Source organism: Fusarium phalaenopsidis (genome assembly GCF_050370095.1).
Source record: "Fusarium phalaenopsidis strain FUZ10S chromosome Unknown contig_32302, whole genome shotgun sequence".
NCBI classification, from domain to species: domain Eukaryota; kingdom Fungi; phylum Ascomycota; class Sordariomycetes; order Hypocreales; family Nectriaceae; genus Fusarium; species Fusarium phalaenopsidis.
In genome coordinates, this window is record NW_028145405.1 from 1,388,740 (window position 1) to 1,408,303 (window position 19,564).

The 19,564-nt window shown below is 45.8% G+C and overlaps 5 protein-coding genes across 5 annotated transcripts; 2 read left to right on the forward strand and 3 right to left on the reverse strand.

The window, feature by feature from the left end:
- Positions 1–3,848: 3,848 nt before the first annotated feature.
- Positions 3,849–4,184, forward strand: LRP88_07818 (uncharacterized protein; the record flags this gene model as incomplete). Its single annotated transcript, XM_083244333.1, has 1 exon — positions 3,849–4,184. One exon carries the CDS (start codon positions 3,849–3,851, stop codon positions 4,182–4,184), a length of 336 nt encoding a protein of 111 aa, XP_083098827.1.
- Positions 4,185–5,236: 1,052 nt separating this feature from the next.
- On the forward strand, positions 5,237–6,279 carry LRP88_07819 (SDR family NAD(P)-dependent oxidoreductase; the record flags this gene model as incomplete). Its single annotated transcript, XM_083244334.1, has 4 exons — positions 5,237–5,285; positions 5,419–5,779; positions 5,829–5,941; positions 6,002–6,279. The coding sequence occupies 4 exons, from the start codon at positions 5,237–5,239 to the stop codon at positions 6,277–6,279; spliced, it is 801 nt and encodes a 266-aa protein (XP_083098828.1).
- A 740-nt stretch (positions 6,280–7,019) lies between these two features.
- LRP88_07820 (transcription factor domain-containing protein) lies at positions 7,020–9,824 on the reverse strand (the record flags this gene model as incomplete). The annotated part of the gene is made up of 4 exons (XM_083244335.1): positions 7,020–7,036; positions 7,092–8,582; positions 8,639–9,513; positions 9,568–9,824. The coding sequence occupies 4 exons, from the start codon at positions 9,822–9,824 to the stop codon at positions 7,020–7,022; spliced, it is 2,640 nt and encodes an 879-aa protein (XP_083098829.1).
- A 3,928-nt stretch (positions 9,825–13,752) lies between these two features.
- On the reverse strand, positions 13,753–14,358 carry LRP88_07821 (uncharacterized protein; the record flags this gene model as incomplete). Its single annotated transcript, XM_083244336.1, has 2 exons — positions 13,753–14,012; positions 14,067–14,358. The coding sequence occupies 2 exons, from the start codon at positions 14,356–14,358 to the stop codon at positions 13,753–13,755; spliced, it is 552 nt and encodes a 183-aa protein (XP_083098830.1).
- Positions 14,359–18,490: 4,132 nt separating this feature from the next.
- On the reverse strand, positions 18,491–19,308 carry LRP88_07822 (uncharacterized protein; the record flags this gene model as incomplete). Its single annotated transcript, XM_083244337.1, has 2 exons — positions 18,491–18,856; positions 19,294–19,308. 2 exons carry the CDS (start codon positions 19,306–19,308, stop codon positions 18,491–18,493), a joined length of 381 nt encoding a protein of 126 aa, XP_083098831.1.
- Between the last annotated feature and the right edge of the window lie 256 nt (positions 19,309–19,564).

Genomic DNA, 19,564 nt, shown 5'->3' on the forward strand with positions numbered 1-19,564 from the left:
ACTTCTCTGTAGCAGAACAATATTGGCATTGGTTTTTGAATCCGCCACTGTGCTAACGACTATGAGGTTCGTAGGCCCGAGTTCTGCGAATTGATGTGCCTGTTTACAGGCTTTGCCAAGTGTTTTCAAGTAGGCCTGTATGATCATTGATAATCTGAAACGAACCACTGGACAAGGATATACGTTATGAAAGCTCCGTTTGCTATATCGTACGTTGGCCTTCCTGGGTTCTCATAACTGATCGAAACCCCATTTTAGCTTGTTCAGAGGAGCCGTGTTCCTGTAGGGTTGGCCCGATACCAACGTAGTGGACGTTCAAAGACGTAATATCAACTAAAGCAGCCTTGCAGAAAGACAAGAGCTTCTGGGACTCCATGTATCTAATAGTTGAAGTGTATGATATGAGAAGGAGAATCATTTTGTGTGTCAGAACCCTACCAGAATTGCCGGAAGCTCTGTCGTTACCAGGGCTTCAGGAATCGCATGAGCTTGCGCTTTATCATGAATCGGACTCCCTGCCTTGAAAGCCATCTGATAAAAAACAAAGTTAGAGCATCTGCTTAAGAGCAGATAAAATAGGCCATTGATCCAGTAAACAATGCTCGCTCACGTACTTGGATTTGTTACAGTTTGAAAGGCGCAGTAGTAGAAACGGAATGCTGGACTGCTTTTCTTGGTCAGATCTGATAAAGTGGCCCGCTGGTAATGCTGTTCGAGGCCGAGGGGATGGTTATGTCACTGGATTTCGGAAAGAAGAGACATCTTGAAAGCTGTTCCAGGAGAATAGTGATCCAGAGACATCTATCATCATCACGAGTTTCGAGGACACATAACCCTATGGGATAGAGAAACGTGAGACTATTTGGGACTAGATGAGCCACCAAGGAGCGTGGGGGCACTTGAAGAGTTTCAAGTCTCTGGACTCAAGGCCGGAAAGTTCAAGGTTTGGAAAAATCTCAACGGGCATTCGTTGGATGGATTTGAAAAAAAGAATTAGAGGACATTTGAACGCATCCGGAGAATTGAATGCAAGGGACAACTCGTTGTAGCCCTCATCATCATCGAACCGGTTCTTGGCCCGGGTTGGGCATTCAGCTTTGAAGTGGCAAGGGGACGGCAGTCTGGACTCTCGATGAGTTGGCCCTTGCCCCAGCTCGCTTGAAGAGGTCAAATGGCTTGGCCAGTGCTGTCGAATGGCGTGCCCAGAACCGCCATTACTCACCCACTTGGCAGGCTGTAGGCCGCCCGTCGGATATGTGCCCAGGTATGGCCCGACCTCGCTTGCAGAGGAACATGCTGTGGAGAATGGTAGGCAGGTTGGTTCATCCATGGTGCCCACAATTTGTCGCTCCCCGGATCGGTGCCCTGCCAGACCGCCAACTCCCAGGCATCAATGCCTCCAGCTGTCTCCGTCTCCCATCAGAATTTCGCGAGTCTGGAGGTGCAAGATTGGTAGAATAAACGCGCGCCTTCGTCAGAATAGCTCTCGAGTTCAGAAGCAGAGCTCGGCCACTGATTCTCAGTGAAATGAGCACACTCAGTCGAATGCTGCGCCTCTGGAGAATGGCACTAGGCCTGATGCAACAGAATGGGCCGAGATGGTGCTGACAGTTTAGGTGTCTTGTGTGACACGGTGCGGCTGGGACGGAAGGGAGAGAGTGTCAAGAAAGATACATGTGGCCAAAGTATTCTGGGGCAGCGCACCATCTGAAGTGCAGCGCGACCAGCTGGAATCCGTCAGACGCCCGAGGGCCTTCGTGTAGTGAGTGAGTTGATGTTTATCTTGGGAGAGGACCATCAAGCCAATCCAGAGCTCAATCGTGCTTCAAAGTGATTTCTAATCATCGAGTCGAGGTTTCCCAGCTTCTATCGACTTTACGTTTTTACGTCTTCCGACGAAACCAGGTCGTCGCGGCAGCGGGCGTTCGGGGAGGGGCTTCCTCCCGCCTTTTCAGTTCCTCAGAGCCCCGTAATGCCCTTTATCCGGGCGTCGATTGGGGCAAGAGGTGGTGTGAGCAGGCCATGTTGGCTGACTTCAGTGGCTCTGGAGTGATAAGCACAGCGGTGGGTCTCGCTGAAGCGGGGAAACAGGATCGCGCCGTTTTAAGTGCCGTGAATCTGGGGTAAGCGGGTCTTTAGCGGGCTTAGTGGAGACGCTTCAGGGGGCTTGGGGACCCTCTGGTTGCTGGAGACTGTGATTGATGGACTGCGAAAGACCTTAGGATAGCGATGAGACGCTGAAATGTAGGGGATTAGGCGTTGAAATGAGTAGTAATTTGGGGGACGGTGGCTTCTGGCCCAAGACACTGAGCAAACACGGCAGAGTGGCACAGAGGAAGGTGCGGGCAGGGGCATTCTTCCCTCCTGCGTTGCACCTTCCTGCTTTGTCGATGCCATTGAATGCTACCAGAATAAAAAACAAACATGCTCACTCATTCCCGTAAGCATTGCCGTGCAACGGGCTTGGGACACCGTTTTATCTCCATCAATTGATCCCAATTCTGAGCTGAGTCTTGCATTTCCAACACAAGCCGAGTGAATCGTCGAACGACCCCAGGAAGGAGCGGCCTGCGACTGCGACTGTCGACGTAGAAAACACGCCACTGTGGACATCTGCCGGCGGGGTCGTTGTCGGCTCCAGACCAATTCATTTGTTCCCTGCAAGTCCCTGCCCTCCCCTGCCACGTACCTCGAACATGTGTGCCCTGACGTCTGGGGTTCTGAGACTGAGGCAGGCTGGGAGGCTTTCCTCGATGGTTTGCCCTGACGGAGAGCTGCCTCGCTTCAGGAACAACGGGATCGTAATGCAACACTCAACAGCTTGATCGCAGCCCAGCGCCAATCCTTTGAGACTCTTTTACCCAAGCCACCCACCCTCAGCACAGCACCTCAATCTCGACTGAGGGAGCAGATCCTCCTGCATCACCCCGGACCTCGCGTCAACAACAATGACTCTGAGGCGTCGCTGGCGTGGCCACTTTGCAGGAAATAGCGCCGTCCTCGACGGCCGCCTCCTGCTCGCTGCAGCCCTCCTCTCTGCTTGCGCCGCCTCATACTGTTTTCAGAACCATGCTGACCAACCGCAATGAGGATTTGAGCGACAGCCAAGTAAGTCACGAGGAGAGACACGACGTAATGGAGGGCACGAACAGGTCCGCGACGAATCACCATCTGTCTCGACCTGCCGGAGAGTTTGAGATTGGGCGAGATTACAAGCCATCCGCGCTGGATTGCAACCTTGTCCGCCAGCACAGTACGTACTTTACTATGTACCATCGTTCCCTGCACCGGATGCCCACAACTCGAGGTATCGTCCCCCCCAAGCCATGACCTGGCAAGTATACCCGTCTTGTTGTCTCTTCGCCTCGTCGCCGTTGTGTCTCTCCTTCGCAGGTACGCACCTCGAGGGCTCACGCGCCTTACCCCGCTCCATGTTTGTAAGAAGCCTACAACAGACCAGGTTGCACATATATAACGGAGGCAACTGCCCTTTTCTGTTTGACTTTGGACTTTGTAACTCTTCTTTCCATCATCACAGCCATCAAAGCCACCAAACAATCATCACCTTCAACGACAGCCAACACAGACCTACCTCTGACTCCTTGTTGCTGCCTTTTCTCTCCAAACAATCCCTTCATCAGATCCAGTCGACGCTCTTCGGTTGGATTTCCATTAACAACAGTGAGTGCCCATTTTGACTCCCTCATTCTCGCCGCATCCTCAATGCCTCTCCCCTCCAGCCAACCACACAATCCATTTCCGATGCCATCATCCATCAATAACAGGCTTACATGTCGCTGACCATTCACCTTAGAATACCAAGAGCCACCCTACCACCAACACACAACATGCCTCACCGCGTCCCACGACTTCCCGCAGCCCGCCCCTCAGAGATCTTCTGCATGGGCGCTGCCGGTGTTGGAGTCCTGACCCCTCTCTACCTCGTCATGCCCGGCGCTGAAGAGCGTCTATCCAACCAGACCAACAAGTGGGCTCCTCGATGGGAGCGCAACGTCAGCTACTTCATTCCTCCCGTCGAGCGAGGTGTCCAGCGCATTGAGCCTCCTGTGGCCAAGATGGTTCAGCGAGTGGAGGATCGTCTGCCTCTGGAGAAGATGGCCAAGTCTGTTGACAAGGGCATCCGAAGCGGTATTGCCCGGTTCAACGGCGAGCCCAAGCCCTAAGTACATCATGTCCTTTAGTCGAGCCGCTGAAAGGCTTTTTCCTTTTGTACATTACAATAGCATACCCGGGTAGATGACGCATTGTCCACAAGACCCATACGAATGAAATGATTTTCACATCTGTTTGTCTTGATGTTTGTGAACATGGTGCTCAAGTGATGCCTCGTGGGGTTAGTCTATGGTTTGGTGGCGGGTGAGATGGTCCAGACCATGAACCCCCACTGCCTGTCCCTCGTTGTTTTCATGCCGGGGTTGTTCAATTTCCATCCGGGTTGACGCATGATGTCGTCTCATTTCTATTCGTCCCCACCTTTCGCCGTCTGCCGTTCCCTTCTCATCATCGTCAACACGTCTGTGATGTTTGAATACCCGCTGGTTCACAGTCCAGCGGGTGTTGACCATTCCCATCATGCCACCCACATCTTGCCTGTCTGGTGCATTAAGGCATTCTGACTTGTTTAATAGAAACCTTTCCATCGCCGGCTTGAATATGAATCCATCTATAGTTCGTATTGATTCTCCCTTGCCGATATTCTCGATTCGCCATAAAAACACGACCTGGGTTTATTGAGCCTCTGGAACTCGACATGTTACGACATCAAATACCCGCCCACTCTCGTTGTTAGACCTTGTAGCCCGATTCACCTTCTCTCGACTTCTCGTCCATCCAATCCGGACGAACGGCTGGTGATGACCTTCGCCCATGTTGCCGCCAACCCGTTCCTCTACCTATTCATGGGTTATCAAGATTAGACTCGAGCCGTCCTGCTCGAGTCTTGTGTGTCCCCCAACTTGACCTATACATGCCTTCTTGGAACCAGTATGCAAGACCTATGAGGCTCAACTGATGTCGTGACGAGTGGATCCTTATCGCAACTGATCCTGGCCTGATAGCTTCTCTCTAACAAGGCACCCCGCTGGATCCTTGGTGGAGCCACCTTCGCCCAACAGATGGCCTCGGCGGCTCCTGTTGCTGTCCTGGCGCGTTTTGGGAATGGGCTGATGATTCTACTGCATTCAGGTGCAGCTATAGCAGGAGCTATCTTTTGAGAATGACGAACCTCCTCTGTGGATCCGCCTTCATCACCGGCGCCGCCTCCGGTAAGTCCCGCCGCTTTCGGATCACCGGGTCCAATCCATTGTCGCGTGTCTCTCGGGGAATGCGTCCCTGATCCCGCGCTGGTCTGGAGCCGTCACTCTTAGCGCCACTCACCTGCTGATCACGCCGCCCTAGGTATCGGGCAGCACACTGCTCTCGCCTTTGCGAAACACGGCATCACCAAGCTGGCCTTGGCGGACATAAACCTGGAGGCTTTGCGGACGTCTAACGCTGCCCTTAAGGGGCAGTTTCCTCGCGTTGAGATTTTGACTCTGCACCTTGATGTTCGTAGCCCATCCCAAGTCAAGGAAGGAATCGCAAAAGTCGTGGCTCAGTTTGGGCGTCTGGACATCGCCGTCAACAATGCCGGCATTAGCGGCAGCGGTCGACAGACCCACGAGATCGAGAATGACGAGTGGTTGGGGGTTCTTGACGTGAATCTGCAGGGTGTATATCGTTGCCAAAAGGAGGAGCTTGCAGTTATGGTCAAGCAGGAGTATGACAATGATGCAGCCAGAGCTTGTGATGATACTAAGAATCAGCAGGGACCTTGGGCCAAGAGACGGCCGCGGAAGGATCGTTAACGTTGCAAGCATGCTTGCCGTTGTTGCGCCCTGCAACCGTATGGCTCACACTGCTTACACAACTTCCAAGCATGGTACGGACTCGGAGAGACTCCAATTGGAAACCCAGTGTTTCTCCAGACTGACTCTCGTAGGAGTTATCGGGTTAACTAAAGCAGACGCCAATTCATACGGCGGCATGGGCATCCGGATCAACGCTATCTGTCCCGGATACGTCGAAACGCCTTTGCTCAGAAACACGATGGCCCAAGACCCCAACTCCCCTCTCGCGGCTGATCTTGCCAGAACCCCGTTGAAGCGGCTGGCGACGATGGAGGAGGTGGGTGATAGTATCGTTCTCATGGCCTCTCCCATGAATAGCTTTATGCAAGGTGCTAGCATTGTGTGTGATGGCGGCTTCACTACCAACTGATATGGGGACTTGATGGAGAGTTCTTGTCGATATTCGGTGGACTCTGAGCAGCTGGTCTCTGTTTCGTCTGATATCCACACATGAAGTTTGCAAGTTGAAGAAAATGCAGCACGCAGAAACACTTAGCACTCGTTTAAGATTATCTGCAAATAAACCATAGAAGAAGCAGGCTTTTTCACATCACTTGAGCTTTAAATGTGTTCCTGAATGGCGAGCTGAATTGGGCATTGGACACTGCCACTTTGATGAACACCATGACATGAAATGCACTACGAGTGTCAACTTTGTGAAATTGGCTTGCTCCATTGTTTGCAAGCCATCTTAATCTTACTGATGTTTCGTATGTGATCTCGTAGCAAATATAATTCCAAGTTCAAACCTGCTCACTTTGTTAGACCTGAACAATCCACCCCTAAACTCCAATCGACATGAGGGTATTCCCACACCAAGCCTCCCACTGACAAAAATCTATGAAAAGCTGAAAAAGTCCAAAGAGTGGTTCCTTTGGCTTCCATCATCACCTTGTGATGTCTTGTTTGCATTCTGGACCAAATTGCCCAAACCTGCAGGGCTTGCCGAACTCATATCACCACCACCCATCCAACTGGTATCTATGGTGGACATTTTCATTCCCATTGCATCCACGCCTTTCCTGTCACTGGCTGATCTACCTTCATCTTTAATTGAGCCAAATGCGGGAGCCCCCGACATGATGCCACTTGAGAGGGCTGCGCTTTGATTCAACACTGAACTGGCACTGAGCCCTGCTGTTCCTGAAGTCCAGTCGATTGGAGTATCGTAGGAAACCAAACCTTGAGCATTTTGCATCGTGCTCAAGTTCCAGCTATTCGAGGAAGGGATGCCAAGATCCATGGCTTCCGGTCTTCCCAACAAGCCACCCGAGGCATCACCATTGGGATCCATGTCGATTGCAGCGCCACCGACAAAGCCCAGATCCAACTGCCCAGATGGATCGTTCATGCCCATGGAGAATAGTAGTGAGTCGAACTGCGGTTGGTGCTGCTGAGTGGGACCATAGGAGAAACTCTGCACCTTGTCGGTGTTGGGTGGTGGCTGAGTTGAAACGGCGGAGCATGGTGGCCGCGGAGGAGCATACTCTGAAGATTCCCTACTATTTGTTGGTCGCCTCTTTTTGACTGGTTTGCCAAGCTCGGGGTCTGCAGCTTCCCGTCTCAACGGAATCGTAGAGGAGGGCAAGTCGCTCGGAATAGAGAAGCCACTTGTGCCACTATCAGCAACACTGCTGGCGCTTTTATAGCTTGTACTGTCCTTGGGAGATTGAGCTGACTCGGCCATGCTGTTTCTGATCTGATCAAGCACGGCTTTGAGAAGATTGTCCATCCTGCTGGCCGGATGGTATGCGTAACTCATGTCGCCAACTGCATCGGATAGAATCTCTAGATAGCCTACGTATGTCCGGCGGTCCGGCTCATTCCGCTGGTAGGTGAGGGCTGCAATCAACGCAATGGCTGCGGCTCCGGCATGCTGCATCCCTGTCACGAAGATCTTGCGCCCATCGAACCTCTGGCGGTGCTGCCAGAAGATGCGGGCCACACGGATTGCCTGCTGGGTACAGATGCTGCGAGACAACGAGGTACGACTCTCGTTGCCGAGCCTCTGAGTACAACCGATACCCAAGGGAGCATCAGCAACTATAGACCCCAGCTGATGCCCAAAATCGTCGGTGCTGGCCGTGTGGTCACTCTTTGGACTTGAATGGGATCCCGTGCTAGCACCATCCCCGGTGATGGAGCCGTACTTGGCCCATGGTTGATGAAGGAGAATCATAGTAACATGGTACTGCTGGTGAAGGAGGAAGAAGCTGTAAGGCGCTGTTTTGAGGTTGCTTGGTTTCCAAGAAAGGCGTTCCGGAAGTCTTCGGTACCAGTTTTGGAGTTGTCTATCAAGATTGACGACTTGCAGGTATCGATTCTCCTCCGCCTCGCCTGCACTTGAGTCTCGGTTTGAGCCTGTCAGGTCTCTTATCTCGACGATCCGTCCTGCTAGCTCCATCAACTCGATCAGTTGCTCGTAGATCTCCGAGGTCATGTCTTGCTTAGGCGGATCGAGGCCGATGGATATAAGCTGAGAAAAGCGGTTGGACAAGAGATCAACGTCTTGGCTCTTGATGGCCAAAGGCCTTCCAAGAAAGAGACCCCAGTATCTGTCATAGATAACGCAGGCTTGCATAGCCATGTTCCGAATCTTGGTATCCTGCTCAGACATCTTGCTTGTGCAGTCGAGATGTAGGCCAATATCAAACGCAAGGCGGTTTGCCATTCCTGAAAGCGAAATGAGCATATACTCATCGAAATTCTCTTCCCTGTTGATTTCTTACCTGAATACATCCAGCCGGTGTTATCCCTGCCAACACCACACTCTAGGTCGCCAAGAAGCAAAAGTGCTTGAACACTGGGGATACCTCCAGGCCGCTCCAACTCACTGTCAAGCATTGCCTTTGCCTCCCGGTGAAGGGTGCTCTCTCTTCGTCTCAAAGTAATCCTGCGCATGTCTTCTCGGTCCATATCGGCAGATCGGTAACCCATCGCCAGAATGGTAACATGAAGGAAGTGAGAGTAGAACTTGGGATACGGAGACTGGCGGTCAGCCTCGAAGGCTTCTCGGTCGATGACCTGGATCGCTGAATTATAGTATTGGAAGAAATTATCGACGAGGTAATCATGAGTTTCAGGATCCAGAGATCGGATGATGCATTCTGCTTGTCGGACCTGCTCTGGAGGCTCACGAGTATCGTAATGATCTGAGGACCCAGCATACACGTGGCTGTTGGCGGTGGGACCAAAGAAGCGTAGTCCTCCAGAAATTTGGTCGAAAGAGAGGTTCCCCTTGGTGGAGAGCAGACGGTGAATGATGTCTTCCTGCTGCGGGTCCAGAATCCGTATCGGTGACTCCTCTTTGATGATAGTCGATAGATTTCCATCATCGTGGTCACTTCCAGCAGCCATGTAGTCTTCATTGCGGGAGTCTGATGGTGAAGGAAGGCTGTGCCCTGGTGACGCCCTCTCTGGCTTTGGTAGCGAGCTTTGGTTGCTCGCCGCCGGGACAGTGTCTTCTGGTTGCCCACCTGAAGGCTCGTGCCTTGATTTGGGGGGATGAGACGCAGGAGGCGGCACAACCCCCTTTTCCAGCAGCATGCCCTCTAGCATGGAGATCCGGTCTGATAGAGAGGACATGTATGCCTTGGAGATAGGCCTAGGAGGGGGTATTGTCAGCAAAGGGCCTCTCGCAGTGAACCTTGGTCCGTACCGTCTCCTCTCGTCATCGTTCTTGATGATGCATTCGGCGCCCGTCTTCTGGCATGCTGTGCACGTGGTTTGGTCCTTGGGGACCACGCATCGGATTCTTCGGTCACGACATGAGGCACAGGCGACAGAAGCGCGATGGCGTACTTGCTGTTTGCTGGGTTGGCGGGCTGGCTGGCTCTTGGGGGCGACATTCTCTTGGCCTATGATGTCCCCCACATCTTTGCCGGCAGCCTTCTTTGCGTCGCCAGAAGGGGCCATGGCCAAGCGTGCGTGTTTCAGGCAACTGGCTTGGGTGGAAAATGATATGCGAGCCGTGCGTACCTATTGACGGGGTCGCAGACGTCGATTATCAAGACCCAAACCCGCTCGCTGGGTTGGCAGTTGGTTGTCGAGGAGAAGTTTGGGTCCGAGAAGCGGAGATGGGGGCAACAAGCTGACCCTGGAGCTTGGGCCTTTCCCCACGGGGGGTTGTGGAGCTGGAGCTCTCGGGATTCGGGGAAAGGTCATTGTGGCCTGCAATAGTCAAGCAGGCTTTGCCCTTTAAGGCCCGCTATCCTAGAGTCTTGAACCTAATTGTTGGAGACGAGGCAAACCGTCTTTTGCTAGCGGCGTGAAATGACAAGTGTCGACGGGAGCATGTCGCATCGCCCAAGCCTTAAGGTTTTTGGTGAATATGAGGAGGGGGAGGGATCAAGCATCAGAGTTTCTCCCAACTCTTATCTGTGTTATATCTGCGTAAACTCTACTAGATTAAACCTCCTGAGCCAGCTATCGCTCAACCCTCACGGACTGTCCTGGTCGTCTCCTCACCCCCGCAAGCGTTGGTAGAGTCTTGATAGCCAGACCTGTTCGCAGGGATCCGGGGAACATGGACAGAAGCCGGGGCTAAGCAGGCAATGCTGGTAGCTCATTGCCCCCTACGGAATGGTGCATCGGTGGTGCATTGGCGGCGTCAGCGTGTCAACCCCGTCAAGCTCCGTCCTCAAACCAAACGCCTCGAGCTTGTCTAGGAGGAGCCCATTCGAGTCATAGCTTGTCCTGGGGGTTTGATAGGCGATAAGATGGTCAAAGCTGACGCGATGATGGAAAAGGAGAGAATGTGAAAAGGGGAGCGAGCCAATGTCGGACTCCCAGCCAATAGAGGCCCCATATGCCTACCCCGCAGGCGAAATGATTCGGCAGCCCCCCTTAACTCATCTGGGAGCACAATGGCTGACTCACGCCAAAGATTAACCTGCGTTGGCTTCTTGGTCGACTCCTTCGAAACAAGGGACCCCTCTCACACCAACAGGAGCAAGGTTGGGCTAGCAAGGCGCTATCGTTTTCGCACGACGCGTCGTCACCCTTATCATTGGCCTCTAACCGAGAAGGCGGGCGTCCAGCATCAGCCAGTCAGCCAAGGCTTGGGAAAGGAGGGCACACAATAATGGTTGGTCTCTATGCCCCGGACAATTCCTCCAGCTTTCTTTCCCGCAGCAAGATACATATCAACGTGATCTCTGACTATGCTGTGCAACCGTCAATCGCGCATGACATTTCGCTTGGTACCTGGTCGAAAGTCCTATCTCCATGTGTCCCCGCCCTCAGCGCCAGGGCGATCATCCTCGGCACGTCCTTCGGCAATTCTTCGCTTTTCGCTTTGTCAGACTGTCCCCTCTCCTCTTTCGCGATAACGTTACGTTCTGGTTGTGGTTCACAATTTCACATATATTGACACCGTGGTATTTTTCCTACGTGTTTTCCGTCACGTCACCATTCCAGAGATGGAATCCCGCCACCTTTTAATCAGAGGAGCTCGAATTGTTTCGAGATGATGGCAGGTATCTTTTGTTGTCCAGATAAACTCTTGATGTCTGCCCGTTGTCGGCATTGTCTCGTGCTTAGCCGAAGATAGTTAGGATGTGTAGACTCATTGTTGCGTTGGCTCGATGACAGTTGACCTCAGACTCACTGGCTGGTCAACGTTGACTCGCTTACCCTTCGAAATCAACTGTATTCCAATGCCAAAACACACCACTGGGATGAATTAAATAGCTAGGAAATGGCTGCTTGGCAACGAGATGGAATAACAGTTCTCATGCATAGTTAATAGTCGATTGCGCCGGACCTTGAAAGGAGGGAATGTCTCGGTTCTATATGTACAGAATTGGCTAGGTAAACTGAATGTTCATAGGCTGAATACCCGCTGATGCCTATAGGGTTGGGCTCGAGCGGGAAACCCCTCGACCGGCTTGGCGGTGCTTACATAGACCTTTGGGTTTAAGTTGTAGTTTCCAGACGAAACTCTACCTTATGGGCTGCTTTACATCGCCTTCTGGCTGTTGGAGACCATCGGGGGGCATTGGAGAAATAGCGGTGATTGAATATGCCCAATTATCTGTACGGGTTGATCGTGACGCAGGGAGAACAGGTTCGACATGGTTGGCCATTGCTTACTTCCATTAGGGCTCAGGGGTAGAAGCAGTTCAGCCTGTCACAGGTTTAAATGCACGTGAGAGTTTACAAGCGATGAATGCAAGGCAAATTTAAAAGACAAGGTATACAAGAATGTGACGCTTTGTGTTTAGTATTGTTGCGTTGCTATTATTATGCAGCTCGCCTCCTCTCTTAACCCTTTTCCAAACTTATAATAATTGCAAGGACCAGCTGCCACCGACCAAGACTTCTTCATTTGATTTACAGCTATTAAGCAATATCAACCCAGCTGTTTACAGAGGCTGGCAAGATTGGTGACCAGTGATAACATAAGACTTGGATATCCTATTGCGTGCGTTGCTTAACACAGCTAATGCATCCCAACCAACCAATTTCCACAGCCGTATACTTTCACCTAAGTACATATGCCTTATCCACCAGTACATGGCACATATTATCTTATAAGCCATAGACAAGCTCCAGTATTGGACAGTATCTTTTGTGGCTAGTACTTCAAAGCTGCTGTTTTCTCCGCTGTGGAGGGCACTCCAAATGAAAGGGGTGGGGATGTTAGCAAACAGGCGACGAGTTCTCTTGTGGTTCAAGTTCTTAAATGCAGAGAGTTAAGAGAAAACAGAGAGAGCGGTTTGAATGTCTTCCAATTCAAAATCTACCTTTTTTTTCGTATTAGTCTAGCAATGGCGTAGACGTTTACGACAGGGCTCCAAAACTCGATGATTGCCTGAGAGTTCATGGAACCAAAGCCGGAGGCATATACCAAGTTGGTTCTTGTGCTCTGAAACATGAGTTATGGATAGTCCAATGCCTTGGTGCTCTAGCCTGGAGCCGCAATGCCACTGTGTTGTGCCCAAGGTCCATGCTAATGGTCAAGTGTGGTGAGTCAGCTTAGTGACTTTGCGTAAGGATCTAGAACAACCTATAAATTGGGGTGTGGCCATGCTTTTTCTCCGAGTAGTTTGCTGTGTCTGAAGAGAGCTCCGTTTCCATCTTTTAGACTCGAAGCTTCTTCCAAGCTGTTTGAAGAAATGAACATCATCTAATATCAGTACTGTTTCGTCGTGTTTTCTTGACGAGTTTCTCAAATTCCACAGAACAATACCTCCATTGAAACATCAATGATAGCCCTGTGTGACACTTTAGTTGGTATGCATCTTGTCATGCCCGGGTCCAAGATAGGAGCCCGATAGAATAGCTCACATGCACTCATAAACATGGCTTGCGGAAATAATGTTTCTTATTGTTCAGTGTTGACCCACTGATTCAATTCTTCTATGAGCTGGGGTTCCGCACATGGTGGCCCTTCAAATAAAAACAACATTGAACCTTCATAATCACTCTCCACGAGACGCCTGCCTGAGACAAACGCCCTAGTCTGTTCAGTTAGCTGGCGACTTCGGTAAGTGGCATTGCTAGACCTTACTCACAATGGAGCAACTTCCAGAGGCAGTGTTTGGTACCATGCGAACTGGCACCTAAATAAAACTTTACGCAAAGTATTGTGTTACGCAGACGAGTAGAGAATATTGAGGCGTAAGACGAGCACTGGAGGGAGCCTGTAGTGGATCATTAGGTGAAGGTCAAGTAACAAAGGTATCGAAGACAACAAGAGGCGGTGTTATGCACGCTTCATAACACTGACGGCATCGGCTTTTCTCTATAATAACGGCAAGCTCAGACTCGCGGCTCCCTCTACCCAATTTGCACACAGCCCTATAAGGGACCAACTGCCATGTCGCTCCTCATCGAGTAGTTACTGAGTGTACTTGCAACTAATGGGGTTCTTGATCTCTGCTGTTCTGGGCAGAAATTCCAAGCAGCCCTTGTTGCCTCCAGGTGTTTTGATTCCAGTTGAAACCCAAACACTCCATGCTCCATCGACACTGTGGGGGCATGCAACCAGGTTCTTGCCCTTGAAAGATAAATCGCCGTCCTTGTCGATGGCCCAACCCTTGCGTTCCGCATAGCGTGGAGCGGACTGGGTACCAGTGGTATATCCAAGCTTTCCCTGGCCTAAAAGAAGTTAATGTGAAGCTCGGTGCGAATGGAAATTTGGGAATAACATACCCATTCCTGATCGGTCAACGTAGATCTGCTGTCGTGTTTTGCCGTAAAGGAACAGCTCGCCATTGACGATCGAGAAAGTGGCAGAGTTATCTGTCTTCTTCTCACATGTCGCTTTCTGCTGGGGAAGCTTCAAAAAGATGCTGCTGTGGGCAGCCTGAACGACAGCAAAGTGGATGTCGGTGGCAGAGCGCAAAGCAAGTGCCTCAAAGCGATATGGCTTGCTGGGCGAGGGGGTCGCAGTAACTAGGCCGCTGGCGACGAGGGGCACAAGGAGGAGACTCTTAATTTGCATCTTGAAGACTTCCGATCAAGGTTTGAAAGGGGCTTCTGGTTGAGAGGTGAATGAATTCAGTTGGTTCTGGCAGGAAAAGGAAAGAGGGAATGAAAAGGCGCTTCTGTACTACACCAGCTCTTTTATATTTCTGCAGAAGCAATGGACGAGAGCCGACACTTATAGCCTGACAACCCTTGCATATTGTCGAGATTGGCCGGGAAGCTGAGGACCACTGGATGGAGCTCCTTTTCAGTGGTCTGGGTCAGGCTGGAATATCGTGGCGTTTTCTGCGTATTCTAGACTCTCGGTATTATTAGACTTCTGGCAGCCGCGGCACTCAGCAAGCCATCTTCCATTCTAGTGCGAATATACCGGTACTAGGTCTTATTAGAGCCAATATTTACTGCCGTGCTAACCGGACGTCATCAAGCGCAGGCTCACCAGTAAACTCGGCCCAGTCCGGCCCCTTTACAATTGAATCATTAGGGACATTTTGGAAAACATATCACTATTAGAGTATCTCTACCGCTAAATTGTCTTATACTCTCTGATGTGTCTTTATTAGTAGACGTGGAGAGTAACTTTTTTGTGCTACTAGCCTCTAAGTATATATTAAAGAAATATAATTTCTAGTTATATAATATAATAATTATATTATTAAAATTATTATTAAAAGTATTATTAGAATTATTATTATTACTTATAGATATAGGCTAAGATATGTATATTATATATTTAATTAAATATTTTTAATAAATTTAACTTATAAACTCCTTTTTATTATTAAATCTAGAGCTAATTAATTTTATTATAATTATTATAAAAATAAATAATATTTAATTTAAAAAACAACTTTATATATTATTTATATTATAATTAACTTAATACTTAGTTATTAAAAAGTAAAAGATATAACTTTTTAAATTAATTAAGTATTTTATATAATTTAACCTTATATTTAAAGCTTTTTAAGTTAAAAAGCTTTATTTTATTTTATAAAATAATAATTAAAAAAGTATATTAAGAATCTTTAGATATAAGAAGTTATTTATTTAATTTTCTTTAATTAAAAATAATTATAATAATTAATTTAACATACTTAATAAGTATGCCGATTAAAAATCCCTTAACCTATAACTATTCTACTTAATTAATTAATTCTTAACTACGTAAGATACTATAGTTGAATAAAGAGGCTAATATCTTTCTTACACTTCAAGCCTATTAAAATGACTTAAAATTAAGTCTCTAATGCGCCGCAAAGGTCTACTAGGTTAACTATAATACCCTCCACGTCTGATATAATAGCATATCTGCGCGTTGCGATTAGATTCCTAAATCACGCAAACTATTAGATCTAGAAGAATAAATTATTATTTAGTTCATTCCCGACCTAGATTTATAAGGATTTCCTCTATAATTATATAGCATTAAGGAAATAGCTAACTAATTACTTATTAACCGCGATATATTACTAGTCGGTAAGCGCTAGGCTAGAAACTTTATTAAGTGATATAAAGAGCTTAAGATATGGTTTTTTTTATAAATATAACTATTAAAGAGCTATATGCGAAGATCTAATAGTTATTTATAATTAGTTTTAGCTCCTTAAGAATATAATCGCAAAGTATAGTATCTAATTAAATAATATCTATAACTTTGACGAGACTAGCTTTATAATAGGTATAATTATAAGCGGAATAGTAGTTATAGGTATAAAAAAGCATAGATAATTAAAATTAATTTAGCCTAGAAACCAGGAATAGGCTATAATTATTTAAGCGATTAATACAGAAGGCTAGGCGATCTAGCTATTTATTATAGCTATAGGTTAATATTACCTCGCTAACTGGTACTAAGAAAGTAACCTCCCGGGCGATTGGGCTATTACTATGACTCAGAATGGCTAGACTAATAACGAGATGGGTCTTAAGTGGCTAAAGTACTTTAATTAATATATAATCAAGCGATTAAATAGTGCTTATTATCTTTTAATCCTTAATGGCTATAAAAGTTACTACTTAGCTGACTTTAAGATATATTACGAGGAAAATAATATTATTATGCTTTATATACCGCCTTATTTATCTTATCTATTTTAGCCCCTTAATATTAGGTGCTTAGAGCTACTTAAGAAGGCTTATAGTCGAGAAATAGAGTATTTAATTAGATGCTTTATAATATATAATTTAAAGACTAAGTTTTTTCTAGCTTTTTATGCTATATATTAAGTAATTATAATAAAAGTAAATATCTAGGGAGGTTTTAGAGGAGCTGGAATTATTCCTCTTGACCTAGAAAATATACTCTTAAAGCTTAATATATAGCTATGGACTCTAATGCCTGCCGAGGAGGAAGCTAGCCCCCTTACCCCTTGGGTCTTAAAGACCCCAAAGACTATTATTAAGGCTAAATCTTAATCTAAATACCTTAAAAGATAAATAAGAAGGCATTAAAGTAGCTCCCTAGAGTTAATTCTAGGAGCTCTTAAGTTACTTGCTAAGGGAACTATGGCAATAATACATAAGAATGCCTTATTAAGAGCTAAGAACTAAGACCTTTAATAGGCAAATGAGATATGAAGCCGGCGGCGGAGGGCAAAAAGGACTTAACTATAAAGAGGAGGGGTAATAATAGTAGAAGAAGGAAGGCAAGTAATTAATTAGAGGGATATTAATGCGTAGGTGGTGGCGAAATCGTTGAGAAGTGGTGGTCGAGGAAGGTTAGTTGGACCGGGGGTTTGGCGCTATGGAGTATGTGGTAAGCCCGGGCATAATATAAGAACGTGTTAGGTAGTGATTAAGGTGTCTAGGGAAGAGTATAGTGAGTGGTATTAATTAATTAATTAATTTATTATGCTTTTATATTAATTTCTAGTTATAAGCATAGTAAAAGCGCGTCGCTCGCTTATTTGCGTCGCTTGCTTATTATGTATGTTATATAATTATATTTATTTCCTTAGAAAAAGACTATATAGCTTTTAGAATTAACTCTAAGGAATTATTTTTATACCTTATAACTTATTTTTTAATATATTTAGACTAAGATTAAGCATTAAATATAATCTTTTAAGTCTTTAAGAGCTAAAAGATTAATAATTTAGCCTCTTTCTTAGCTAGTATTAAAGCCTATAGTTATATATTAAGTTTTAAGATTATACTTTCTAGGTTAAGAGGAAAAAGCTTAACTTTTCTAAAGGTAGACTTAGTATTTTTTAATATTATAATAGCTTAAAATATAATATAAAAGGCTAGAAAGAACTTAGTCTTTAAAATATAAATTGTAAAGTATTTAATTAGATATTTTACTTCTTAATTATAAGTATTTTTAAGTATATTAAAATACTTAATATTTAAGAGCTAAAATATATAAGATAAATAAAAAGGTATATAAAGCCTAATAATCTTCTTTTTTTTATAATATCTCTTAAATTTAATTAAGTAATACCTCTTATAGCTATTAAAGATTAAAAGATAATAATAATTATTTAATTACTTAGCTATAACATACATATATAGCTTGCGTGACAAACAAGTATGCGTGATATAGGTATTTATAGCTTATAAAAAGAAATTAAAAAAGCTCTTAAAATTTAAGATAAAGCTTAAAATAGATAAAAATTTAATATTAGACTTATTATATATTATATTATTTTATATATTTTTTAGAGAAATCTTATAATACTCCTTATAGGGTAGTATTAAAAAAAGTATATTCGCACTGTATATTTAACTATTTCTCTATAAAGGGCTTTTTTAAAAAATCTAAAAAAATTATTATAAGATTTCTTAAAAGATTAGATTTATAAAAATACTCTTTTTTTAGATCTGTGCTGGTGAGTGCGTTCTTCCAACGGCTCCAGTCAACGACTTCCAATCGCCCCTTGATGGCTTCAATTGCCCCTTCTCAGTGCAGCCAGACATCCTTTGTCTCAGACAAGGTGGTGATCAATAGATCCTCTCAGCCCAACGTCTTCACTCTTCTTGTGTGACGTTGCAATCTCAATCTACACCCCTGTATCTCGAGAAGCACAGCATCTACAACGCAGCCTGTGTAGCATATGAATCACCATATAACTGCCGACCACGCTGCCCTCGGGCAAAATCGCGACTCATGGTCGACAGCATCACACTGGAGTAGCAAGGTAACATCAATGTTTTGTAACGTAGGAGATGGCGGCCAGGGGGGTATCCATGGTAGCGGGGAGGTGACCACCAAGGAGGATAGAGAAGGGATATGCGTGACGACCCTTTCTAAGAGTGGTAGGGTGAGCGAGCAGTTGCCAGGCCTGGAGCTCAGTGTACTGGTTCTGGCAGTCGGTGCAGTGGCTCTGAAAGGGTCGCTTCTGGAAGACGTGAAGCTTCAGGGATGCCGAGAAGCTGCCAATTTCGACAGCTTCCTCCTTGACATCGAGGAACATCTGGCCCGTGATGAGGGCTCCGGTGCTGTCCTCGGCGTTGCCATGGAAGACAACCGGGGGGCTCTCGATGCTCCAGTCGATGGAAACGGCAGAAACCTGCTATATGAATTTTAGCTTTTTATATTTATATGTACTTAACGTATATGATAAGCATGCGTCGCAGGCAAGTATGCGTCGCACTTATATTTTTACCTTACAAGAATATAGTAAAAAAATTCTTTAAATTTTAACTTAGGCTTTTATAAGCTAAAACTAGAGATTTAGGCTTCTTATATAATATAAAAGCGATAAAACTTTTCTTAGATTTTTAAAAAATTATTACTAAGCTAGTATAGAAAAAACCTATTTATACTATATAAATTATTATTTATTTATAAAGGGTAATTTTTAAAAATATAAAGAAAATACTATATAGTTTTATTTTTAATTAAATAGCTAGAAATACTTTATTTAGGTTTTTAGATATTTTATACCTAGTTTTAGAAATTAAAGGTTTTGCTATTTTTACCTAAATAGTATAGTGCTATGCATACTTGCCTGCGATGCATGCTTATTATGTATGCTATAATAATTATTTTACTTTAAATTATACTTATTATAAAATTAATCTTTTTAAAATTATAAATATTATCTAATTAAATATTATACTTTATAATTATATTTATTATAAATATAAATTAATTATATATAATAATTAAGTCTTTATATTTAGCTCTTTAGTAATTATATCTCTAAAAACAATATATCTTAAGGTCTAGGTAATACTTAATAAAGTTTAAAGCCTAGTATATACTAACTAGTAAT